Source organism: Pelecanus crispus, chromosome 6, assembly GCF_030463565.1.
Source record: "Pelecanus crispus isolate bPelCri1 chromosome 6, bPelCri1.pri, whole genome shotgun sequence".
NCBI classification, from domain to species: Eukaryota; Metazoa; Chordata; class Aves; order Pelecaniformes; family Pelecanidae; genus Pelecanus; species Pelecanus crispus.
The window spans coordinates 32,218,397-32,245,859 of NC_134648.1; the positions used below are offsets into that span (position 1 = coordinate 32,218,397).

General features: G+C 41.0%; 1 protein-coding gene across 1 annotated transcript; it reads right to left on the reverse strand.

The window, feature by feature from the left end:
- Window positions 1-153: 153 nt before the first annotated feature.
- On the reverse strand, window positions 154-25,508 carry LOC104029348 (cytosolic phospholipase A2 epsilon). Its single transcript, XM_009480664.2, has 20 exons — window positions 25,482-25,508; window positions 23,822-23,894; window positions 15,615-15,751; window positions 15,158-15,289; window positions 13,893-13,933; window positions 12,904-12,946; window positions 12,250-12,313; window positions 10,957-11,117; window positions 10,662-10,754; window positions 9,993-10,030; window positions 9,154-9,310; window positions 8,530-8,666; window positions 7,818-8,040; window positions 6,507-6,621; window positions 5,720-5,857; window positions 4,901-5,008; window positions 3,555-3,746; window positions 2,932-3,098; window positions 1,262-1,445; window positions 154-392 (listed from the first exon to the last, which is right to left on the reverse strand). The coding sequence occupies exons 1-20, from the start codon at window positions 25,506-25,508 to the stop codon at window positions 154-156; spliced, it is 2,469 nt and encodes an 822-aa protein (XP_009478939.2).
- Between the last annotated feature and the right edge of the window lie 1,955 nt (window positions 25,509-27,463).

Sequence of the window (27,463 nt, forward strand, 5' to 3'; positions counted from 1 at the left end):
GTGGCTTTGAAACAAATACTTCATGTTTTCCTTTTTGAGAAGGCTACTTAGAAAGAGATGGCACCTGCCAAGAACAGTGAAGTAGCTATTGCATGTGATACATAATTCTGTGCTGTCATGATAAATACTTAGTAAGAGAGAGTAAAATGCTGTTCAAGCAGAGGACTGTGCTTGTGACACTGGCTGGCTCGGAGCTTGTTTCTTCCGTGCCACAGCCATGCGCAAGGCCTGAAGAATCATGTTCTCATTATTCATGATGTTGTAATTAGTCAGCTTCAGGAGCTTGTTGAAATCTTCTGCTTTTAGCGAGACCTCCCTCGTTGAGTATGGAGAGCAGAAACTGGAGATATCAACTTTGCCCAGTTCCATTTCCGCAGCACTACGTGACATGCCTGTCAAGGGAAAAGAAGGTGGTGTTTGTATAGTCCCAGGGAATTACAGTACTCTGACAGACTACATCAAGAATAATTTGAGGAGGTCACAGATGCGATTGCTATGAAGACAAGTGTAGTGCTATGATCTCTGAAAAATCTACTTCTGAGCAAAGCCTGCTGGAATTAAAAAAAAAAATAGTGTCACTAAACATCATTCCATTGCAGCCAGCGCCTTCTACTGGCCAGCTCATGGCATGCCGGTTTATGCAGTCACGGGTGCTTGTCTTACCCTGCAGGTTCTTGAGTAGAACATGTACTAATGGTAAAAGGAATAAAGCGATGTATAGGACAGGAGGAAGCAGAATATTAATAGCCTTGGAAATCATAACAAAAACCAACCCTGCATCTCAAATATTGGTCCAAAAGGACACTGTGACTGTAAGACTTTATGTACTATTTTTTTGATTTTCCAGCATATACAACCAACACATTAAACAGCCCAAATAGAAAGCACAGTGGCCCTCCATCAAACCATTCTATACTGTGCAGGTAATTCTGCCTTAGATCTGACTGTCATAAAAATACATAATCTGAAAACTATGCTTTGTTCTACACCCTAAAGTAAACTTTTGGAGATCACACAAAGAAATTAGTTCCTCTACTTCAGGAACATGTTTCCTCTTTCACTGAATTGCACCAAGCCTCAAACTAAAATTATGCACAAGATTTCACCTGTTTTTGCAAATAGTTTATGTCATCCCAGTTTGCAATGTATTTGCTAGTAGAAACAAGCAAACAAAGGATTTTTGTTTTGGGATGAGGAAAAAACACCCAGGGAGTAAGAAAGTTCATTGGTCAATAAAATTAGCTGGGCACTGTTAACTTACCAGGTGCTACATATCTTTGGAAGGTGTCATTCACTAGAGGAAAATAGAGCAGCAGAGGAGCTCCCGGGGTGTCTGCACCATCAAACATGTAGCACTCTTTCAGATTCTTCTCGTCATCCTTCAGCCCAATGCTGGGAAACGGAATTCCCTGCTCCGAGAAGTATCTGCAAGCCTGCTCCAGGGGCTGGTCATCAACCAACAGCAGCAGAGTAAGGAATGGAAAAGATACCCAAGATCAGGCTGCTGCCAAAGCCCAGTAATTCATGCCAAGTTGCACAAAATGGACTGATAGCACTGGACATCTGGCAATAATGTGAGTACCTGCAACCCCAGGGACTGTTCTTCTGTTGCCTGAGGACCTATTTGAAAATAGTCTTACAGGAAAACATCCAATATCAAGATCATAAAGAGGGCTTAAACATCTACCAAGGCACATCTCTAAAACAGGAATATGATTTAGGTACAGAACAGATTAATTCAAAGAGTTTTATAAAGCATCATTAATTAAAGGAGAAATAAGTCAGAAAAATTTAGATCTAAACAAAACTAAATCTGTGGCCCAAGACAGTGAGATTCACAGTCAAGTTATAGCAATTTATTTAGCAGTATAATTCTATCAAGTTTATATAGCAGTATAACTTGTGAGTTGACCTCAATAGACTTTAGCAGGGTTTTGAGACTAACTTACCCATTTCTACAACTTTGAATTTTAGAAATAATATGAGATTTCAAGCTAACATATTTTAAGGTCTTAAAATACAGCACTAAAAGCATTCATCAGAAAGCTCATTTGTGATGACCAATTTTATTAAATTATCGAACAAAACACTGAAGTACCACCTCAGTTTGTTCAAATTAAATATTTCCAAAAGACTTCCGATTACAAGAAATAAATGTAGTGAAAGTTATTACATATGCTCTTTCTCAGCTACAGTACAGAGACAATTTTTGTTTTAACGTGGCATCAGAGTGTAAGAACAGCAACCACTTGAGAAAATGACAGAAACTTTGTGTTTTCTGTGGTTCCCTTCAGGGACATGTTTACAATTACAAGTATATATTTGGAAGTCTAAATCTGTATTTTTATGTGGTATTTTTACACTTTTAAAATATATATAACCATTTTAACCAAATGAGATTTCTGAAAACATAGCAAATGCATTTGACAGCTTGCTTCAAGCCCACTATAAAAAGAGAAAAATTGTATTTACTAAAAGAGACAAAAATAAAGATGAAGAAATTCTTCACTTGCTTGGTTGTTCTTGGACAGTTAGAAAATCACATATTAAAATATAAAAACAAATAAAATTTTATATGTTTAAGGAAAATTCAGATTAAATTCAACATCTGAGTCAGAGACAAAGTTTTTCCAGCTATATTTGTGCTATAAAAATCTTACATATAATTGTAATGGAAGTTGTAGCTCAGCCATCATAACTTCACTGTGCCACTCTGTATGTCACTAGTGAAGCACTTAGGACTATTTCAAAAGTGTTTTGAGAAAAATAGATATATTTTCGCCTCTGGGAATTTCTATTCTTCTTCTAAGGTTTGGAAACTCCATGTTACTAAATTCCACTAAGTTTCACGTTTTACAGACACCGGTCTGAAAGTTGTGGAAAGCAAAGGAAAAGCCATTACTAAACAAAGACAGTTTTGCGACTTCTCACCAAGGTCTGCGATCCACCGGTGTAATTTAAGTGTATGATGACATCCACTTTTCTCTCTGGTCTCATAAGTGGTGGGCAGCTGGTTTCAAAGAAGAAAGCTGCATCCACAAACTCCAGGTGCTCTGAGTTGACTCTCAGGTCATTAGGAGAGGTGTCTAGCAAAGTGTCTAAAGAGAAAAAGATTCAGAGCTATTGGCAAACTGCAGAAAGACATCTGTCAAGTTAGAAAGCAAAAGGAAGACAAGCTACCCTCCCATCCAGGATTTTCCCTTTGCTTTAGGATAGTATGCAGCAATTCTAAAGCTCCCTTCAACCTTTCCACTCATTTTGTTTGTCTTTCCAAACCCATGAACTGCACCAAACCTGTGGCAGGTTTTCCATATGGGCAAAGCCCCATCCCAGTGAGGACTTCCAGTACCAAACAACCCAAAGATTGAACAGTTGTGTTACTGGAAGTGAAAGATGTGAGGAGTTACTTTGTTCTCCCTCCTCTCCTCTCAGCAAGCACTAACAACAAAACCCACTCATTCCCCTTCAGGATGTATAAACACCCCTTGTTATAGCCTAGCCCCTGTGCCTGCCCAATGACTGCTGAGACACACAGGCAGGAGTGCTGCCCACACCTTTCCATTTTGCGAAATGCTCCTGCTGGATGTACTCGTTGTGCATCTGGAAGCCCCTCAGGAAGTTGTGGTACTTGGAGACTGCAGGGCGGTCTGTCAGAATATCCCGGAGAGCCGTGGAGAGGCCACTCGTAGGAGTGAACATGCATGTAGCCATCTCGTATGGCTTCTCAGGCAAGTCCGGTTGTTCCTCTGGAGATACATGGCATAAATGACATGCAATTGAATTATAACCACAGTTGAGAGGAGGCTAGGCACAAAGAGGAAAAAGGGTCAGCAACTTTTCTATACCGACAGTAATCATGTGTTCACAGCACTTGAGCATTGCATTATTTTTCCCTATGGTCTGCAGTGAGTTCCTGTCAATCTCTTGACAAAAAATAAAATTACTTTTGTTTTCTAAACCTTGGTTGGCCATGTCTGACTAAAGGAGCATTTTTCTCATAAAACAATGCAATCTTGGTACGCATTGAATTAATTTTTCCAAGCAAACAAAAACAGGGAAAATAATTTTATTTATGTAATTGAGGGGATTACTGCTTTTAGATTCCATGTAGGTTAAAACTGAAATTCAAAGCTTATTTATAAAATAAAAAGAAACATTTGGATGTTTTATTTTTAAATTAAATAGTTTTACCTTTAAAAAACAATTTGTTCAGTTTGGTTTGGGTTTGGCCAGCTGAATTCAACACAAACTTGCAAATTATTTATATAAAAACAAACATAAGGGTTTTTTTTCCCAAAAACATAGCCTACAGAATCCTGACCCAAGTCTGTTCACTATGAAATCACTGGCTTTTCTTGAATTTTTACATGAAGATGCTCATGAGTGTTTTCAAGGAATGGTGTTTCAGTACACAGCTGCCTCCCTCTGCTCATGTAATAGAGCTCCAGTCCATTGACTTCCTTTGACCTCTACTAAATCTTTCAATTTAGTCAGATTTTGAGGGAGGGATGCGCTATGCAGGACAAACAGATATTGGACGAAGAAGTGCTCAAGCTTCTGTCTGGCTGACAAATAGTTGACATGAGGCTTTGACAGTTCTTTCCAAGTGTTTTAACAGAACAGTTTAGGGACCACCTATGTATCCATCCCTATCTCCTTTCCATCATGATCTGTCTGATGGTGTCTTTCCTTCTAGTAACAATCTCACTATTTTACTGAATAGCCAGTGCTTCGCTTACATCAAATCACTTTATTTTATTTTCCCTGTGCTTCCCACACCCAGAGGCTGAGAGTACTAGGCTGACAGAAAAACTCAAAACGTGAGAAATGTGAGCACACCTACCATATCAGAGGGGCCTAGAGGAAGGAGGCAATAAGTCATAGGGTACTTGAGACTTACCTATTTCAGTCACTTTGTCTTGGGTCCACCTGTGCCAGAAGTCCTCTGAATTGTCAGCTGCATGCCAGGCATCCAAGAGGTTTTTAGAGAAGATACTACTCCACATTCCTAGGAAGTGGGAAAGGTATAATAAGTAGTACTGAGATAAACACAAGGAAAAGTTAAAAACTGCCTTCTCTTCCTGCCACAGCTCTTCTCTACATTTTCACATTTCTATCCAATTTTTGCATAAGCCCAGACACCTATTTCGGTGGTAGAGTTGAGTTAGAAGGCAAACTTATTTCAGAAGAAATTTCAAATTATTTTTACTTCCACCATGTTTTACCTGGGACAATTTTTTTTTTGTTTTTGAGAAATTTTGCATTGTCATTTTCCTATTTCCATTTCCTTTTTCCTTTGATAGAGAAATATTCTCAGCCAGTTCCTTCCCTGATTCCCCTGTTTCTTGCTGTATTTATCGCTTCTCAACATTTCCTTCAGCCTCCACAAAGTCTCATAGATTTCCAACTTTCAAAATGTTTCGCAAGCTACAGGAAATGGTCATGCTTCAAAAGCACTCACAAAGGTACATAACAACTTATTTGTCATTTTAGTTTCATTTTATCTTAGTCCAAATGATAACACCACCTCTGCTAGCTGGGCAGTTGAGTGAGTTTCAGGAGACATGCTTTATTTCAGCTGGCTGAGATACTGAACCGTTTCTGACATGACCCAGTACCTCTGCTGCCACATGCAGAACAACAGGTTGCTGGGGACTAATTTCCAGACTCATTAGCATTTGTATTAAATTCTTGTCACTCCCCCAGGCAGGTGAGTCACCTTGCATGAAACAGATCCGGGACTCAGGGAGCTTCTTCATCAGGCGACCCATGAAGAACTCACTGCCAAAATCCTCCGCACGAATGAAGGCACCATACTTCAGGAAGCCCACCTCGTATGGCGTGAACTCCACCCACTCTGCCAAAACACACACCAACAATGTTAGCTCTGCTGCTAAAAATGGTCAAGTCACCAGACATGTAAAAGATCTTTCAGGCATCAGCCCTCACAGGTGAGCTGGCTTAGCAGCCAGCTTAGTGCCCTGAGCAAACCCTGCTGACAGACACCTCTGAATCAACTATCGCACTGTCTACAGTTTTGTGAAAGAACAATGGCAGGGCTAAGGGAAAATTTAAATTCCTCTTTTTTTTTTTATCTAGCAAGTGGGAAGTTTTCTCATGGAAGGTGGACTAAAACACAGATTGACTTCTATTGCTTTTACTGCCTTTAGCCAACCATGAAAAACATACATTAAGCAAACTTAAAGCTCCTATGAATCACTTCCTTTAAGAATTCATAACATTTCTGAGATATTGTCACAGATCTGTGTTGGTTTATTAGTCTGAAGTTAATGTCTGAATATGCATACTTACATGCCAGGAGATCTTACAAAACACTAAACTGTTGCTGTCTATCCTGTGGCTGCCCAGTTACTCTTTCTAGCTCTGAACAGGACTTCTCCTGGCTTGGAGTGAGAATTTAAAACAATTCGTCATTATTTACAGTATCCCCACGGTGTATATCCTGAAATAACAACATAGGTCTTTTTCCAGAAATGAAACATTACCTCTAAAATCTTTCGTGGCAACTTTGTCCTTGACATTGAGGGCAAGGTAGATGGGCAGCGGGTTCTGACCCTGATTCACTGCCCAACGTTGATCAGAAAGTCTGTGGTGGCATTTCTGGATTTGGGGGGTGGAAAAATAAGTTAACGGTTAATCAGTTCCTTAAAGACATCAGCTTATAAATTCTGAATATGGGATATAATTGTCCTGAATTTCCTTCTAAATTTACTTCCATGTGCTTGAATGACAGAAGGCAAGAAAATCGTGGGAACAGGAATAATTGTTGTTAAGATAACTGGGCGTGTTCTACATTCAATACGCAATGACAGTAATGAGTTGCTTCACATGCTATTCTAATTTTGCATTGCTACATGTAAGTGAAAAATAGGGCAGATCTGGGTAATTCAGCTTTTATCACACACTTCATTTGTTAAACATATGAGTTCATCAAGGCAGCATGTAATGACCCTTCTAGTCAAGATTTTTTTTGAAAACCATATTGAAAGTTAACATCCACAGGGGAAAAATCCTTGAACTGTCCAATACTAACAACTCACCTTATACATGAAATGGAGATTTTGAATGTACTTCAGCCAAATTAAATTGTAGCAAATTTTGCTCTGTAGCATTGAGGCCAGAAACACAATGTGAAATATGATATGAAATGAGAATATTTAATTTTATCTGTTTCACCTAGACAAAATATAAACCACGTTTACAGGATTTAAAATAAAATAGCTTTTTCTCCAGCTATCATCACTCTGCTAGTTTACATGGAAAGTTTTGCTTGTGTCATTACAACAAAATTAGGAACAGGAGGCCCTGAGAGATCAAAGTAGCTGAAAGGCACTTGGAAAATCACAGCTTCTGTAGCTAAGATGCCTCAGAGCTCTGGATCTATATACTTTCTCATCACCAAATCACAAAATGCAGTAACTACATCTGGGGTACATCTGCAGTACATTCAAGGTATCACTGCCGCTTGTGTAAATATTGCAGCAGCGGAGACAGAAAAGCACGGGACCATAAAAAACACCTAAGAATCTCCAAAGTTTCTTGGTCAGCTACAATGTTAATTAGCATGATGGTTACTGTAGAGCTAGTCTGAGCATTTCTATGTTACATTCAAACACACTTTAGGCTTCAGTGTAGACATACACTATATCTCCAAGTCTTTAATGTAAATAAGTGGTGTTCTGCCTACACACCAAGTACATTGTTATTGGCCAGGTGTCTCTTCCTAGGGTTTTAATTTCTCATACTGGTCATAAAGATCAAGTCACCAACTTTATGAGAAGATGTATAGACATTACCCCATCATTTAACATGGATTCAATCATGAGCCCCCACAGATCAATAAAAGATGTCTTGTGTCCTGCTTGGGTCCTTTGGCTCAGCTCTCTGTAATAATTCCTCAGACTTCTCAAGCAAAAAGCCCCCATCTTGCACTTGGCTGCTTGCTTCCGAGCTTCGATAATTTTTTCTCCAAGATCCTTACGTGACCAATCAGCATCTTCATACAGTTTTGTCATGGTCCTGCAGGCAGGAAACATGATGGAAAGCAGAAAGAAATTAAGACAATGCATTTGAAACTCAGAGGATATACTTTACAGAGCTTTGGGCACTTATTGTTTTATCTTTAGGTTACTCTCATCTTTGAGCTTACTGTGAACAGAAATGCAAGTCTAAAGGCAATCAGTCAAAAATCCCTTAATCTGGATCCAACAGAAGTAGCTACACCAGCTGTCTGTGCTGTTTCTGTCCAACAGTAAATAACCATAAAGGTTCATTTTGCATAGGATTAAGGATGTTTGCACTTCCAATAACGTCTCCTCTTTTGGTTAGGGATAAGTTACTTCAGTGATACTAAATGTATGATGCACAATAGGCCTTTCATAGACCAAAGATGGAAGCGGTAACTCAGTAGACCCCTTTTACCCTTGCAGAGATCTAAAACCCTAGACAAAGTGTGGGTTTTGCTTAACACAACAAGATCCAAACAACAGTATCAAAATGACTCCTCACCATGTTGTGCCAGATGAGCCACTGATGTATGAAACGCAATCCAGAACACGCAACTTCTGAAGACCCAGAATGCTGCCATACATGGCAGTGAGTGCTCTTATCCCACATCCTGCTGTGGTCACAGCCACTATAGGCACCTGTTCAACACAAAAAAGGGCAGAAAGCATAGGTGGAGAAGTGTCACTAAGGCACATCGTGTCAAAAGAAGACAGGCATGAAAAAGCAACATCTAGACAATAGTAAAATAAATGCATAGATTAGAGATAAAGCAACATAGCTCTATGAGTTATAAATAATACAAGTTGCTGGACATCCCTGTGGGGTATACTAAAAGATTTTGGCACTTCAGGAAGGATTTTTAAGAAACACAGGCCAAACTCATTGGTTTGCAGTTCCTCCAAATGATTCACTTGAAATCCAAGTGGAAATAGAGACTTTGCTTATACAGACAGACTGTTGAGCTCTCCAGCTGAGATCACCCTGGCTACAAACAGCGCCCTGGAGGAGGAGCTGCTGACAGAGGTCCTCAGTCCTCATCCAGATGGAAATGAGAAATCACTCCTCATCTCCAGGCTTGAGGAAAAGGAGAGAGAAACATCCCCCAGCAGTGCCTTTCCTGGTTACCTCATGCTCCTGCAGATCTTCCTCCAGATGAAGAACTTCCTTCAGTGCAGCAGCAACCACCTTCTTACGGTTTTGCAGGAAATCCTGTTCGTCAGTGCACAGGTCAAACCCCAGGCGGGCATCTAGGTTTCTTGGCCTGAAACACAGACCCTGAGTCCTGAGACCAGGGTGCAAATATTATTATATTATTATTCACTGTGGCCAACTCCAGCTATGCTTGTGCATGTTTACAGACCAGTTTGTGGACAGTATAATGTAATAAATGAGAAAGAGCAACACCACAGACAGGCCTCTGCTAATTGCGGTAGCTGCTGACAAGAATGCAAATGGGAAGGCAGAGCAGAACATGACATACTGTCCTGGTATGGTAACAATGTTTCTACAACACACTTCTGGTTTTATTTGCTCATAAAATTCGTTTTTCAAGTTTCAGTAGTGCCTGCCATATGTGCCTGTAACTAGATAACCGCTGTCAACAGGCGCTGCAGTTGATTAGGGAAACAGCTACCATGCCTTGGTGTTATTTTGTTTGTATAATACAGAAATATTATTTCTTTGTGGAGCTGCTCTCTCCATTTGTGGGCATAATAGTGCACACAAACTGAGAGCTATTTACTGAGCTGCACTAACAGCTTGGAAACTTGGAGGAAAGGGGACCGATGATTTAATTCTTTATCACTAAAAAGGAGAACCTGGCAAACAAAAGCCTGCAACCCAAAGTTGAACAAACTTCTGCTTACAACTGAGCCTGCATGGAACCCTGATGATTTCAAATGAGCTTTGTGTAGGTGCAAATGTCTCCCAGTTACACGATCAGGTCTTGCTGGAGACTCACTTACCAGTCATTTGCCTTTGTGTACAAGTCAATTGTCCTGTCCTGAAAATCGCAATACAAACAGTGTAAGCATGCTCAGGTCATTAATCCTACACCTTCCTCCCCCACTACATCTATGGGCTGAGTTTCACTATCTTTGCAGTCAGCAACGCAGCTGCAGAATCTGGCCAGTAATGGTCTGCATTGTGAGGGATATAACGAGCTCCAGTACAGTCTGGGTTGCATAGGAGTGGGCCATTCACCCAAGCCAGGTGGGCTTAGGGCCCCTCAGCTTTTCATAGCTGAACACCTAGTTTAACCTTCATTTTCTGGGAAGGTCAATGAAAGCTGGGCTTCTGAACCACAGGCATATGGATGTTCTCTGTTTTATCTTCTGCTTCAGGCTTTCCCTATCCACCACTGTTAGCTTGCATACTGTGTTGATCAACATAGTAGATATGTCCTGAGGAAATTATTTTAAACTCAGAACAGGGTTGAACGGCATGCCTGGAACCATACGCAGAACAAAAGAAAAAAAAATATTGCATGGTTGCAGAGTGACTGTAATTCACACCTTACACTGTAGCATGTGTCATGTCTGACAGGAACTGAATCACTGAACTATAAGACTCCTATCACCCACCAAACTGCATGTGAGTTGGGCTGGTTTTTATTGAGAAAGACTTGTTCTCACCTCTGCTATTGTTATTTTCTCTTGTATAGGAAGCAAGTTCAGAGCTAGAGTCACAGACTCATTCATATCCCTTTCATTTTGACTTGATATAGACTAGAAAAAAGGGTAAAAAAAAATGACAGTTAGCTGTTATACAAAAAGGGGGAAACAAGAGGTAAAAGCAATCTCCCCTGCCTCACTTACATGCACTTACCAATTCCCTGCATACACAGACCTGCACACACACTCATGACTTAGAGGTCCCCAAAGAAATACACAGCAAAGAGCCAGCTACATGTTAGTGGTAATCACGTACCCTGCTGAGCCGCCTCCTCCGCGGTAGAGCCACGGTGAGCGCCGACTGATTATACTTGATGTAGTGGAACCTGGCCGGGGAGGTCGCGCAGAGGCAGGAGCTCAGCGTGTGGGTCTGGGTTCCTTCATACGACCCATCCACAGTTAATGCAAACTTTCTCTCTGAAGCAAAGGGGTTTCAAACTTAAGTTCTTAAAAAATGTAGTTTGTTTCTTTGCACAGTAACGTAATATATGTTTTTCTTAAGTAATGACTTCATTTTGATACCCAAATTTCGGATTTAGAGCTCGTGTACAGAACATGCCATATAGTAACTGCTGCTGTATTACCACTGCACTTCCATATATACTATGATTGCTGAGACTACCACTATTCATTAGATAATGATTCACAGCTGATAACAGGTTTTTGGGAAAAAAACGGTCTCTACTAAAATTCTGACATTTTCAAAGTACCTCAGCAATAAGACAGTATGTGGTACTAAAATATTATTCTGGTATAATAATAAGGTATTTCGAAAATTTCAGGCTTTTGGGAGAAAGATTTTTTTTTTTTTCATAGCAGAGCACAGTTCTCTCTGGAACCAGTAAAATGTCAGTCCCTCTATCAGGTTTCCCTTTACTTCAACCTGTAATATTTCTTTTGAAAGAATTTCTAACACTTACAAAAATAATGTCTGGTGGTTTTGGCCTTCAGGTAATAAGCCCCAGATATGTCTCTTCAAGTAATTGACAAATGGTCTTTATATAGAATGGTATAAACCCAGGTTCAAGGTGAAACACACTCTGTAAACTCAAACACTCAAAGGTATATAGTCAGCCTTCAAAAGAATTATCCCACTCAAGCATTTTCAACCCCATCTAGCAAACTCCTTCACTGTGACAATTGAGTTCAATTGGATTATCCACGTGCTAAAGCAGTTTGCTGGATTGGGGCCTTCAGGAGATGTCAGAGTGTGATGTTTTAAAAATTGCATAGGAGATACATAGGTCCACAAGCATGGACTCAACACGGTAGTGATGCACTGCTTAAAATGTGCAATAAATGTCTTTGGTAATATACCGTGTGTCTCATGTTTCACCTAGTGGCATGTTTTATATTGTTACTCCTAAAAAAAACTTGTAAGAAGTATATTTTTTACCAACTACAGCCCCCTCCAGAGGCCACTAACATCTGTGGGGCTTTGTCTTGCATCTTAAATAACTTTAAACCAGGGCGTTCAAGCATAAAACACTGAGCACTTTTGCCATAAAGTGGCATCCAGATTTGCTCCGTAAGTCAGCAAAAGGCTCACCTGTACTGTCCTTCCTCAGCTTCCCACCGTTCACCTGCACCTCCAAACACGAAACCTCACGGGACTGTAAGAGACAACCAGGGAAAATGAAAAAGGCATTCGCTGTCAGCAGGCTTCTGCCTCAGCCTGTCCCTCAGGCAAGTGCGGGGCGCAGGGGCTCGGGGCGCACACCTTGGCGGCTAGATGGTGCCAGCCTATAACCCCTCTACCAGGTCTAAGGAGGTGGCATTGGGTTTCCACATGGGAAATAACAGCTCATGCAGAGACGAGGAAAGAGAAGGGATCTGCTCGCTCCTGCCTAGGGAAGCAGTCCTGCAAGGGCATGGGGGAGGATCAGCCACAGGGGAAGGGGTGCAGGGCAGGATGCTCAGCCCGGTTCTCCCTGGCCAGGAGGGACGTTGTCCGCCTAAGCCCAACTCAGTTTGTGCAGAGACGAGCGCTGGCAGCAGCTCACAGCTTTCACAGCTGCAGCCTCTCCCAGTGTGAGTCACTAGTGGGGACCGCGTGGGAAAGCCAACGCCGACACCAGCTTTAGCCTGCCTCTCAGCCGATGCCTTCGTGCCACCATATGGAGCAACTTCCCAGTACCTTTAACACTAGCTTTGCAATAAGCATTGTTGTATGGCAGGGAAAGGATTATGAAATAAAACTTACCACTAGAACTCCATTAGTAACAATGTTTTCAGGAGGATCTGGACTAAAAGACAAAATGGAAAACAATCAATTCAAAACCAGCACTCTCCTTTTTTTGTTTTTTTCATTGGTTGGTTGATTGGGGTTTTTTTTAAACTCTTCTTTAATAATTATTTCATTATCTTTATCTTTAAAGTCCATCTTTGGACAGGAAGCATGGGCAAACAACATCAGAAATTCTAACTGGACATTCAATCCAATTTGCCTCTCACAGGCTCGAGTCTGAACTTTGAACTATTTACAGAGATATGCTGAGCAGAGGAGCTCCTCACTGTGTCAGACAGGATTGTTTTCTGATACACTGAAGCAAATTTATAGAGGGATGGCATAATTACACTATTGCTCCTTATTGCTCAGTTCAAACCTGGGGGATCAGAGCTGGTGAATTCATCCAACATACCATAACAAAAAAAGGAAAAAATATTACCTTTTACCTTAAAAATCAACTAACAGCACTAGGACTGATTTACATGCCCATTCTCTCCATTAACTGCACAGTCAGCTTAGAAACACAGCAAAAAAATTTTTTTTAACCTAGTCCCACAATTAAAACAAATTCCAAGTATAATTTTCCCACATTCTTATGACAAAGCAAATATCTGGGATCCCACAGTAAGGAGCAAGAGGGGTTTGAAACTTAAAACTTCCTCCTGTGCAGAATGCCCTTTGCAGCCTGGTGAGCAGCAGCATTCAAGGGCATCTCTATGCTCCTCCCATCAGCATCTGTGCTAGCTTCTCTGTGTGTCTGGATGCATGTACATCATGCACTGCCTTGCACCCCTTCTCCATTAAATGCCCTACACAAGCATTTCATGAACACCAAAGTTCCCTTCTGCTTTATTCTGATGGTGACACTGTTAGGGGGCTGCAAGTGTAAATTGATATTTTATGTCAGTAACATTTTGTCTCTGGTTTACGTTTCTATTGATTGCCTATTTGACCTTACGCACCTGCTCTCCATTGTGAATTCAACCTCCAGCTCCTCTTTTCCCTGAAAAAATAAATGAAGGCAGTCACTGCAGGTTGATTCTCCTGTGAAGAGAGAAACCCTATAGGAATCTGTGCTCTTCAGGAGATTCTATAAGCCCGTGTCCACCTTTTGTTACTGCGCATGCAACAGATTTGATTTTCTTCATGTCCTATCCACCATACTTCTAGCGTTGCATCCTTCTAATGTCATATCTGTTATTTTAGCAGACTCCTACTTTAGACCTTGCAGGCCAACTGTAGTATACACTGCAGGGCCTCTTGGTGGTTTCTCCCACTTTCTGCAATCATAGGTTCACCCCTCACTGTTTCACAGGCCACCTTCAATTCCCCTTTCCCTTCCTCCACCACAAGCTCTCAGCGCTCCCCACTAATCCTCAGCATGAGCAAAGCTGGATTTCTCTGGGGTGTCCAAATCACCCTGCCCCTCTCCCAGCCCTTACCCACAGCCTGTGCAGATGGGCCTGGTGGCACATTAATATGGTGGCACACTTGGGTATATGAAGTCCAGGGTGTTCTGGAGGGTGTACTTTGGTTTGGTGGAGTCTGCAGGTGTAGACTCATTGCATGCTTAGTCTTCATTTTTGTCTTTTGTAATTCCCTTCCCCTGAGATTTCCTTCCTCCTTCACAGGTTTTGGTGCAACTCCCGTTATCTTGTTGGCCCCTAGTGTGAGCACTAATGAAAATACAGCATGGAGAGCCAGCCTTTCCAAAACAGATATCAAATCAAAGCAGCATTCACTGAAGTAAAGTATTTCTAGGCCTAAACACTGTCCTTAAAGCTTCAGTATAAAGTTGTCTCAACCTTATGAAATCAAGACCTGCTGAAAAACTCACTTATGAAAATTGGATGTGCAAGCTTATGACTGTAGATCATTACTTTTATATTAGCAGAACATAATGTACAGCTCAGAACCACCAGCTCCAACTGCAAAGGGACGCCCAAGACTGTTGGGGTAAACTCTCAATATTTTGACATCAAGGACAGCAACCAGACAATCAAGTCCAATAATGTTGGCCAGCTCTGTCTGTAGAAACAACACCCAAAAATTGCAGTAATTACAGAAGCAACAGTGGATATCAACCCCTGAAACAGATGGACATACTCAGATGGCTAAATGGGCAGTAAGAAAGGTTTGTATATGGGATACACAAGAGGAAAGATGAGATAGCCACATTCTTACCTGACCTCATCCCCTTAGCTTTGTCCTTGAATTTTGTCCATACCTGTGGATTCAGCTGGAAACACAGCTGAATGTTTTCTCCAAGCTGGATTTTGGAGACGTCAAAGAATACAGTGAGGAGATGGTCATCTTGAGTTACATTGTCCTCATCACAAACTTTCAGCTCCAGAATGTTCTGGAATCAAAAACAAAAAATAGATTGTATAAGGTTTGACAAACATAGATGCCACAGATATTTCAATTTAGCTAAAGGAATTTGGGAAAGAAGTTCGAGAATGAAAGCAAATGAAAGGCAAGAGTAAAATAGAAATTTTGCAGTTGCACTCTACAGTCAGTTGACTGTTCGGGAAGATACAGTTCTGTCCAACCATTGAAAGCTAAATAACTACAGTAAGAGAGTGTGAATACTTCATAAGGGAACTCAGAGACCCACAGTGTGGGAGGTCTATACAGTAGGTTTGATATCTGGTAAGAATACCTGTTGGGGATAGCCACCGTACCTTAACCTGGCTCTGAATCGTGAAGTGGAAGGTTTCATTCCACGTTGGGTTCTTGCTATTCTGGATCGTTTTGGTGCGGAAATGCTGCACTGAAGCTGTCGGCAGGCTTAAGCTCACGTAGCAGTCCGACTGGGTTACTGTTGAAGAGAGGGAAAGTGTGAAAGTAATGGACCAGTGAAACACATCTAGTACCCCATAAGGTGTTGCACTGTATGAATTTTTAAGCTCTGTACACAGGACAGTATGCAGAACACAAGCCAGGATGCTAGCTAGCTAAAGTGCCATGAAGCCAGTGCTAGACAACCAGCTTGCTTTACTCTTTGTGAAAGCCTGGAAGTTTGCTCTTCTTGAGAATTACTTCTTTAATTGCTGGGAAAACAATAAACATTCAAAATATGCAGTTATATTGCATTCCTTTTCAAAGAGATACATAGACTATCTATATATATCAGACTTCAAAGGTTTTAACACTGACGAGCCACCCATATGGACAGGGGCATGCGCGCGCGCGCACACACACACGCGCGCACGTGCCTCACAGGGCGGAGCACTACTGATGATTCAGCTGCCTGTCAGGAACACAGAGCAGATAACATTTATTGATGGGGGCTGCTGGACAGACAGAGCCCAGCTCATACACAGTGGGCTTCCACAGTTAGGCATGGACATGCCTTAACCTTTCTGGGGTAGCTCTAGCTGTAAGTTCCATCTTGTCTACTTTTTGGAGCATCCTTTCTTTTCTGTAGCACATCTGGCTGCCAACACCGTGCCAACAGGAGCTTGCTTCACTGAAGGTTCCCATGAAGCCCCATTGCTGTCACAGAAGGCAGGTCTTCCACCAAGGCACTTGATCTCAGTATGCTTTCTTCCCTTTTGGAAAGTTAAAGGAGGCAACACACACATGTACACCATAAAGCTCAACAACAGAGCTTTTCAAGAAAAAAAAGTTAAGAAAAAACTTTTCAAGAAAAATAAATTTATCATCTGTGTAGAAGATTAATTGCATTTAATCTTCTATGAAGTGGATTAAAATGAGCACATACAAGAAAAGTGTTGAAATGTTGAACAGTCTGATGGTGTAACATTCGGCTTCAGAAGCAGCTGTCCTGAGGGAGAGTTTTCACCAGTAAAGCTGTATAAAAAATATTGCTTAATGCCACTATTTTCACCTGTATCTCTGTGCCTCAGCCAGAGAGGAATAAAGGTATTTGCAACACTTGATGGGCAGGTGAAAGCTTGTCTGTGCTTCCCAGCACAGAGGAAGATGACATTGCTTCTTTGCACAAGATTGCATTGCTTTGGCTTTGCTGTTTCAATTAGAGGTGTGTTCAGGTCATAAAGTTCACCTATGAATTTTAGTATTTTCATTTTCCTTTCCCAGATGAAGAGGCCAGTTGTAAAGTTTGGCTTCCCACCTGAGCCCCATCGTAGGTGAAGGATGTTCAGAAACAAAGCTTCAGTATGAAACAGTGGTTAGCAGCAGCCTGCAGTGCTTACATCTTCAACAAGCACTTTCATTCTGAGGTCAGAATAATCTGCCTGCAAATACATTTTGTCATAGTTATTAAGAAATAAAAGGCAAACGTGAATCATGAGATTAATAATCCTGTGGACCCACAATCAAAAGTCAGGGATGATGACCCTACAGAATACAATCTGTTAGTTAAGTACAACAACCCATACAAGTGCCAAAGATAGCATGGGGGAGTATTGCCCCTAAATGACAATCCCATCATTAGCATTGTATTTCCTCTATTTGTAACACCACCTACTTGATCATTCCTGCCATTGCATAGCAGACACACCTTCATCTGACTAGACTTAGCCTTGTCCCACTTAGTGTTACTGGTAGACCTGACTTTGGGAAAGAGAATAATTGACTCGGCCCTTCATCGCACTCTATGTGTAACTGAAGAATTAACAAAGCCACCACATTTTTTTCCTGACTCCCCTGAAACTTAAGTCATCTTCGAGTAACTCTGAACAAAAAAAAGAGTAACTTTGACTGATGAAGGTAGTTGTGGTATATGCAAAGATATATAAATGCTAAAAAAAAACAACAAAAAAAATCAAAATGCATAGAAATTGCCTGACTTTCTAACACTCCCAATCACTCCCAAATTTTTGTGTGTATACAGGAAATGTCTATATGAAAATCCTTTTTGGCTCTTGGGAAGTCCAAATTTGTGTTAGCACAGACTGCTGTCAGCTCTTGTCCCTACTAGGAGGCGGATCAGAAGGACCAAAGTCCATAAATTTGTGAGCAATCCAAAGTTTATTTCATTTCCCAAATAGCAATACATGCCTGACTAGGTCTGCTGTGAAGAATAAAGTATTACTTCGAAAGTCCACCAATATTTTTCTTTTCTGCAAGCTATCACTGTCTGTTACTGCACTATATCATATGCCTTTAAGAAATAACTACTTGTCAGACAGCAGAGCTCTGACTTCTCATTTCAGATCTCTGACTTTCTCTGGGGCACTACTGGCACAGCCACTAAACAAGTGTGCTTCCCTCTTCCCATCTGCAAAACATGTTTGGTGACGCCTTTTGTACTTCAGAGGTGTCCTCTGAAACCTAATTGCCTCTTGTTCATTAAGTATTTTCCAGGTGTTATAACAGAGGCACTTACAACACCCAGGAACCTTTTTTACCCATCTCAGATACCTCAGGCCCATATTCTGCCCGACCAGCTCCAGGCACAAGCAGATGTGAGAACTGGAACTCCACAGCATATCCTGTGCCCAAGCTGGTCGGTCATGCTGCAATATCCCATTGCCTTGTATCACATGCCTCTTCACATACACATACGAGGCTCCCATTGCCTACCACGTGCAAGCAAATTATTATTACCCTTGTACGTAAGCCTAACCACCACCTAACTGCAGCGATTATGCTCACACATGGTACGCACAGCAGAGCTTCACAGCAGCAACCTGTTGTGTTCCTCCCCTGGACCATGACACGTGAGCAGCCGTCAAACATGTTTGGGGTGGCAGCTGTAGTATCACTGTGGGGCAATATCCTGCCAAAAGCAGGTGTGGCGGGTATTTATGACAGCATGGTCTCTTCGTCCAGTTATTACACTAAGTTCCTAATTATCTTCCAGGACAGCAGCAGGACTGGATCTTAATTGTGTTTTACCATTAAAAGCATTACAGTGACATGATCCATGCTCAGAAACACCATAGCCCCAGCACCACACTGCACCCCGGACAAGAGCAGTGCACCAGCTGTTCTGGCTCGAGCTAAAGATCTCACCTGTCTCATAGACAGCTCAAATTCAAACGGGGCTAAACCAAAAATTTTTAATCTTAATTCTGCCTCCTTTTTGGATGCTAAGATGCAACCTCCAGCCCACATGTAACCCGGGCAGAAACCTGAACATCCTCCTGCTCTTGGACTGCCTTTAAGCACTCACATTGAGGCTATTTCTGGGGGGTAGGGTTTTTTCATGACTGTTAGGGTATAGTTTTTCTTATTGTGCTGAAGGGATCCAAACCAAGAATGTGGTCTCAAACACTGTTTGCCCAGATCATGTCTTTGATCATGTCTCCCCTCACTTGGACCCATCCATGTCACAAAATAAAAACTATCACCACCAGCTGAAAAAAGCATTTTTCTTCTTCCTCCCACACTGTGGAGCTGAGCAGATACCTGGCTCAGGGTGGGTGGCAGGCAGGCATTGCTGTTTTCTAGAGTGCAGAATATTAGATAATTTAGATCATTGGAACTATTTATATTCTTTTTTTAAACAAGCATGTGGGTTACTTCTGTGAAAGTAAACATCTTCCTTCTCAATGCCCTTCACAGTCAGACTATCAGAATTCACTCAGTCCTGGGAGATCAGTTCCTGCCTCCAGGGAGCATTCAACATTAATCTCCTAATAGCTAGACTTCAATAAAAAGCTTTCACACTTTCTCACACCCTGCTCTTCACATTGGGTGGAGCACCCTACAAGTATCCCTAAAACAGTAACACTAGTATCATTTACATCCCTCCTTAAAACAGCCATTTGCTGCAATGTTGCTAAATAACCTTGCTTTTTTTCCCTGTTTTCTCCCTTCTTGTCCTTTACCAGTCCACATCTTCTTATTTTATAACGAGATTTCAAGCAGCACCTAGAACAATAGGCTGTTGGTACGTGATTGCAACTGCTTAAACACAGTGAAGTAAGTAATAAATAACAATGAAACAATAACAAAAGTGCAAGAACAAAACACCAGAGGAAGTCTGCGGGTTCCTGCAATAAGTATCACATTGGACCATAGTTCCTCAAACAATAATGTATTTCACTGGCTATATTTCTTTTCAGGATCTCAAGGGCCTTTCCATGAATTGGTCTCATATATGGCAGAACTGCTACTGCAATGCCATAAAATGCATTTTTTTATAAAACTGTAAAACATACTTAATAATTTTATAAAATATTGTACCCAAAGTAATATATCTTCTATAAAAGAAGTCCAAAACTTGGAAGTTTCAAAAATTAACAAGCCTAATTAAAAAACAAACAAACAAACAAAAACACCAAACCCCCCACAACCTCCATAAAAGCTTCAAAACTACTAAGAGAATATTGAAGAATATTTTAACTCTACACCAATCAAGGTCCATTTAACCCAGGACCCACAGGCAATGTCTACTGAGGGCTCTTGGATGTTTTCAGGAAACAGGGGATGATGGCTTAAAATTGCTCAGCTCAATGTCCCCATCCACTTGCCTATTTTTACCTTTTGTTTAACCCTTAACAGTCTGCTTTGTTTTCTTTTTCATTTGTTAATTCCACTTAATGATTTTGTTTCTCTCCAATATCTTGTTCTTTAGCCCCTTCACCTTTTTTTGGTAAGGATCTTCAGTCCTGTTAGGGATGAACATCAGCGCCAGAGGAGAATATGTCCCACATTCTGTGGCGGTTGTCTAAGGAAGAGTGTAGGAGGACAAGCATCATATAATGCACTCTCAGCCCTCACAATTTAATATTAAGATACTTCCTAAGACAACCTTCACCAGATTTTTCTTCTATGAACTTGTCCAGTCTCTGCCTGGAACCCAAATAAACTTTTGGCATCCATGATCTCCTGCTGTGGCGAGTTCCTGAGATGAACCACATGCTGTGAAAAGTCAGCTCCTTATATTTGTTCTGGAGCTATGGTGGTTGCCAAAGGACTGTGAGAGACTGAGTTTCAAATTTTAAATTCTCTGCAGAGAAAGCCCTGTTTTTAAGGGTGGGTTGGATTGGTGCACATCCAAGTCTCACCCCATTAAGGAGTCAGGATGCAGATGGGACACGCAAATCTGGGAACTGTCGAGTGTTCACAGGTCCAGGAATATCAAGAGCCCCAATGAGCCTGATGGGGATGTGGGTGTGCTCAGCAGGAAGGGGTAATGTGGAGAACACAATCAAGGCACTAAATTCACAGGTGGTATCAATGATAACAGATATGCATCAAAACAAGTGGAAATTAGTGTTATAATTTACACACTGATGGATCAGAGAGAAGAAGAGACAGAGTAGCACAAGGGTGCATTAAAAAGATTCAGGGTGTAAAAAGCAGAATGGAACAATTTAAATTGTCTTAGATAAAAATACTATCTTATGCACTGAACTTCCACTAAAGGTCTTGTATTACCTATTCCATGGGAGATGTTAGTGAGGTTTTGACAGTCTATTGTTATGGATTAGTTTTCCCATCTCCATTACCTGGAAAATGGAGCAGATAGACCAATAATTAAGTTAACCTGGGGCACCAGGTTGGGAGACCTTCTGAACACTAGATAACTATTAAGCAAAGTGATCCAAAAACCTCTACAGCAACCTAGTGCAAGAAAGGATCTTGAGAGGAGAAAGTAAGAAAATGGTATTTACTTTGGAAACAAAAGGATGGGCACAACTGGTGAGAGATAGAAGGAGCTGATTTAAAATGTTAAAAATATATAAGATGATTGAGAAATAGGTGACACGCCAACTTAATTCTATCTAGAAAAGACTGCAGGAAAAGGGGAGTGATAAAAACAGCTGGGAAAAGGAAGAATGAGGGGAAAAAAATCAGTGTTAGGAAAATGGTACTGTAAAGAAGTCTACATCACTGGTGATGGAGGTCCACATGCTTCTGGGTTTGCTAAGGCTGTGTCAAGCTAATCTCTAGGGAACTGTAAAGATGACTGAAACAACTCAACAATATTCCCCCAGTTTTACACACAAACCAGCAAAATTTTGTACAAATGGTACATTTTTATCTTAAGCCTCCCATTTTGCTGCTTCTCGGTGAAAGTCACATACAGTTACCAACATGCAATTTGCACTGGCTTTTACATTGCCAGTGAGTTTAACCAGAGGCTAAATTAACTTATTAAAACATTTTAAATATGAGTTTATTTTATATGATAAAGAGTGTGTCATTGAAATATGTGACTTCTACAGGTCTGGCTACATAGAAAACTACCTCCTGAAATGGTTTAAAAGCAGATCTTTCTGATAAATGCAACTGACATATTTTATGCTCAGCAAAATCAAATGTTACTGGAATTAAACAGCTGCCAATCAAAACCAGATTCAACAATTAAGCGTAAGCAAGTCAGTGCCATGACTAGTATGATTTTCTTTCCTGTGATGGAAGTACACACCAAGCAAAGCATTCACCTTTTGCAAGTATTGGTTTTGTTTTGCTTGTGCAGATTTTTTTCCCTGAATATCTTGACTGATACTACCATTTCAAACATGATAGCTTGGCAATGTTGGTGGTATCATTCTGTTTTGCAGGCAACATCCAGTATACGCTTCATGGCATAAGTCCGAACAACCACAGCCTGGAAAGCCTGTGCTGTGGCTTTACTGCTGCTCCAGACCGTGTGCCACGCTCCAAAAGCACCTCCATCATTCAAACTGCTCCTGTAAGCAGCTTTACGGGCTGGTGGGATGTGTCTTGGATTGGGAAGCAGAAATGCCTGAGCATTTCAGTACCTGTCTCACGCCCTAGAAACTTTCTAGTATTGGGAAGGACAGCATCAAAACATAGGAAACTCCCTTCAGGATGAAAATAGTTTCGAGACAAAAAATAAAAAGCATTGATCTAGATGAGAAAAAGGTGGAGAGGAAGTTTGGTAATGTCATTATCATGCAGATGGTTTAATAGAATGTTATTATGTGGGGAGATATCTAAGGGCTGTAGTTTTCCACACCTCTTTCCTCCAGTTCAGAGTGCACGTCTGTACCTTGAAATAGGTTTTAGCTGTAGCAAGGGATTTCTCTCCAGCCTATAACTGAGCTTCAAATCTGCTTTCTGCACTTTAGAAGTAGTCCAGTGGGAAGTCTCATACGGACATTCAGCAACAACAAACATCTTCAATAAAAATCAGAATGAGAAACTCTTCTTCACATACCTTTGGTCTTTAGAGAAACTATAGCAGAACTCAAAGCAAATCACTTTAGAAAGGCCCAAACAAATGTCTTGTCTTGCATCATTTTAAGTGAACAAATTTATCTTGGTCTGGTTCCTGTAGAAACTTGCTGGACTTGCTGGATTCAGACCTTCTTATTTGTATAAATGAATAAATGCAAGACACTCAGCCATCTCCTCAGATTGGAAGTGGTTGTCATTCATACCTTTTTTTCTAGTGCTTTGCAGTTCAGATATTTATTTATTTATTAATAAACTTTTATGTAACTATCATTCCTGGGGATTTTATAAAAAATAATTAAGAATTGAAAAAGCTAACAGCCCTCAACTAAGTTTTGAAACATAGCTGTTCCTATAGCTGAATCAAATTTGACAGTCCATGAGAGATGTCAAGTATTCAGTCCTGAGCTCACATAAAATATTCTGTGATAGGCCCAGGGATGCACAGGGTGGACATTACAGTAAGAAGGAACCACAGAAGGAAGTGCCCCATCTAAACTTCTGATTGCAGCCTTCCCTGTGAATAAAAAACCCCTTTCTTTGTAGATTCAGATGTGAAACATTTTATGCATTCTGTGCAAACGTCTTCTGAACTACAACTGGTGGCTTGACTTCAGCATTACACTGGCAAAGATGTAAGAATAAATAACAGCTGCTGACTATGCTACCTCATCTTCAGCATACCACAGTCACACGTCTTCTCTTTTTTTTTTGTAAATACTCTGTAGCATTTGTGATACTTCATTATATTCCGAGTAGTTTTACAAGCATGTAGATGCTCCAGGGGTATAGCAAAGATACTCACACAAGTCTGCTTTCCTGGCATTTTTCATCCGTATGATTTTTACGGTGAGCAAGTTGCATGGAGACGCTTCTGTCTGTTGAACATCATACAAAATGCGTGGGATGAGCATGCAGAGAGAAAAAACGGAAGCATAGTCAGAGATAACATTGAATTAAGTGTTTCAATTCCAACCATCCAAAACATTTCTAAACTGGGTTTCTTCCTTGTGCCTTGTCTTCTCCTTCTTCCCAGAAGGTTTGCAGCCAGGTGTGGCCAGAGACTCAAAATGTACATTCAATCACAGACCAAACCTCTGATATCCTTCATTTTCCATTCTGAGAAAACTTGTGGTAACCCTCAACTTGAGGTGCCTGGCTCTTATAACCCAATTAAAGAGAAACGTATGATAGTGAGCCTTGCTGCGTTATTAATACAGCTGACACACATCTTGATCTGTGCAAATTCAAAGGATGTCATATATATCCACTGTATTTCACAACAAACAGCAGACAATCTAGCAGGGCAGGAATTAGTAACAATATCATGGTGTAACGATGCTGCTCGTCAGCTGGTTTACAGCCATATAACTCCATTGTTATGTTTGACGTAGAGCAGTGCTGGCTCTCAGATAATGAGGACCTGAAAAGTGTCTTCCAGAGGCCTATCCCAAACTTCTCAGAAGGGGGGGAGTGAAAGCAACAACTCTGTAATTATTTCTCTCTGAATAATCCAGCTCATCCAATCTTCCTTTAAGCAAAGGTCTCAGGAAAGTACCAATGGAAATCTTGGGAAACCACATAAACCTAAGTGGTTATCAAAATAACATTTAACAAACCTGCCAGGAAACTGGTTTGATTTTGTCATCATCTCTCATCCTAAGCAAGGATCAGACAAACATGGTACTTCATCAAAACTATGGGGTCTGAAGGTGAGGTACTTTGTTCCCTAGATAATTGTCTTTTTTAAAGGAATAAAAAGAGAAAAACTGTACATTTAATGCTCTAAATGACACCACCCCCCCCCAACCTAACAAAAAAAAACCCTCAAAAAAGCCTGAAAACCACAAAGAAAAAAAAAAAAAAAACAACAACCAAGAGGATCAAAAAAGAAAAAGCAAAACTATGTAGTGATGCAACAAACACACATAAGAGACTGTTCATGCACGCTATCTATAGAGCAAGGAATATCACTGCAACAAATCAGTAGATCAATATATAACAATGTGTCACCATTCATTCCCTTATGCCCAAAACCTCCCACAATTTTTGAGAGCTATATTTAACACCTCACATGATATTAGTTTCCTGGCTTTCCCCATGCACTCATTGACATTAGTGATACCTCCTTATTTTTCCTCCGTGGGTTGTTTTGCCTAGCCCAATTAGATGGAAGCAAAGACAACAGCAATGTACAAAAAAACCCAACTTTTTTTTTTTTAATTGGAGATTTTCAAAATAATTAAATTACTGCAGCATTAAACTTGCATTCCTGAAGGCCAAAACACTAATTAGGCACAAAATCTGGGCAGAAGACCCACTTTGCTCTCAGCCTTGGTGCTGAAGAAGAAATCTCAGAGGTGAAGATACAGGAGATGGAACACCATCTCCCACAGCAGGTCCCCTCCACCGCCAAGTGGCTGCCTGCACAGTTCATTGCAGAGCCTCCTCTTTCCTTTTCTTACCTGGCTCTTACTGTAGAACAGCCCCATCGTGGTCCTTTCCACGTCCGAGCCAGGTGCGAAACGTGGCAGTGGATGGGTACAGAGGAGTCTCAGCCAGGCAGCTTCTCGTGCTTTAAGCTGCCGAGAGCAGGCAGGCAGGTGTGTTAGTGCCTGACTCAGCACCACCTCACCCCGCCACCACCACTTGAGCAATCCCCAACTCCTCCTCCTCCTCCTCCTCATTGCCCAGGAGGTAAATGCATGCTGCACACCTGCACAGAGGCACAGACACGCACGCTCTGGCAGTGCAGAAGGATGGTCTTTGCAGAGGGGCATTGGGACCTCAAAAGGATCTTCCCTTCACAGTTATGGGTACTGAGCAAATGTCTTATACTTTTAAGCATCCCCATCCCTTCTTGAGGAGGCTACAGTGCTTTTACACACAGCAGGGCAGTCAAACTGCAGTCTGTTGTGTGGAGGTGGCTGATGCCAGCCAGGGTCCAGCTGGCTGCCCAGGAGTGGGCAACAAGGACTTCTTTGGCCAAGGACATCTGAACAAACCAATGTGCATACAAAAGATTTTTTGTAGCTTTTTATTGCCTATAGGGAGTAGGTGGGTCTTTGCTTAAAGACACATCTGTCAGTGTTTTTATCCCCATGTCACCTTCCATTTTGCTCAGCTCAGGCAGTAAGGTGTCTTTCAGCCAAGCAGATCTTGCAGTGACAAATATTGCACGAAACAATTCCCATATCACCTGTTGAAACTGTAAGAGAGTTTCCCTTGTAAAGGCAAAGCTTTAAAAGCTCACTCACTTTCTCAAAAATGTTATTACTTTGTCCATCTGAATTAAGGTACTTCAGTGAATGATCTCCAAGATGATACACTTGGGAGGGTGAAATTAATGTTGAAACTCAGGTCCAGAACACTAGAATATCAGCTCATAGGATCCCTGTGGGTCTTTTTGTTATGTTAATTATTCTTTATGTTCTCACATATTCTTTATGTCCTCACATTTACAAGGCTTCACTGTGCAGGGCACTGCATATGACATGAGGTGGTCCCTGTCTCAGCAAGGGAGTACATGAAGTGAGTACACAAGAAGTAAAAAAAAAAAAAAAAAAAAAGGAGTTTGTTTTTTTTTAAAAAATCATCCTTGCTATTATGAAATGTAACAGAAAAATCAAATTCAAGATAATCTCATTTTACTTTGAAATGAGTTGAGAACTGATTGATAAAGGTAACTTCACAGACATGATATAATTTGAATTTCATAAAGCATTTGGCATTTTAAGACACTCTAACTTAAGAACTAGATGCAACAAATGTCACCCAGAAAAACTTTAAACACATTAAGGACGGATAACTATCAGATCACAAAAAGCAGTAGTCAAAGGAAGGTAACCCTAAAGGAAAATATTCCTAGAGAGATTGCAAACAGCCGAGTTATAAGCCTATTACATATTTTTATCAGTATTTTATATGGATATTAAAAAAAATAAAATCACTATTGGCACCCTATTTCAAAAGAGGGTATTGAAATATTGGGGAAGCTGAGGAGCTGCAGAATGATCTTGAGAGTAGGAGGAACTCCCTCAGAGAAGGAAAGGCAGGTTTCATATCAGCCAGCAGGACACAATGCGGAGATACCCCAAGGCTGACTTGGGATGAAGCACACCTATGTCAGTACAGTAATTAGTCATGGTTAGAAGATGGGCTAATGATGTTTGATCCCTGCTGAGCCCTGATGAAAAACAGGGTTAATCAGGCTCAGGCTGTGTCATGCACCTTTCTGTCTTTTTTCCGTCCTCTTGTTGAGTAAGTTTCCCCTGTAAAACAGACTGAAACTTCTTCCATCCTGCTGTGTTTCATTTCCAGCAAAAAGGTCTTAGAAGCCACGGGAGTAAAACCAAAGGTATCTCTGGAAAAGACCCAGGGGGATGCCATGAGCTGATATTCTAGTGTTCTGGACCTGAAACACAGTTGCAACTGCCTCACACATGGA

What these genes read in the sequence shown, in the direction of transcription:
- LOC104029348 (XM_009480664.2), bottom strand. Translation starts at nt 25,508, where the DNA reads ATGGGGCTGTTCTACAGTAAGAGCCAG. An exon ending in TACACAAAGGCAAATGACTG is followed by an intron (nt 9,311 to 9,992) that starts GTAAGTGAGTCT and finishes CCCTGGTCTCAG; the next exon opens with GACTCAGGGTCTGTGTTTCA. An exon ending in CCGGTGGATCGCAGACCTTG is followed by an intron (nt 1,446 to 2,931) that starts GTGAGAAGTCGC and finishes GTTGATGACCAG; the next exon opens with CCCCTGGAGCAGGCTTGCAG.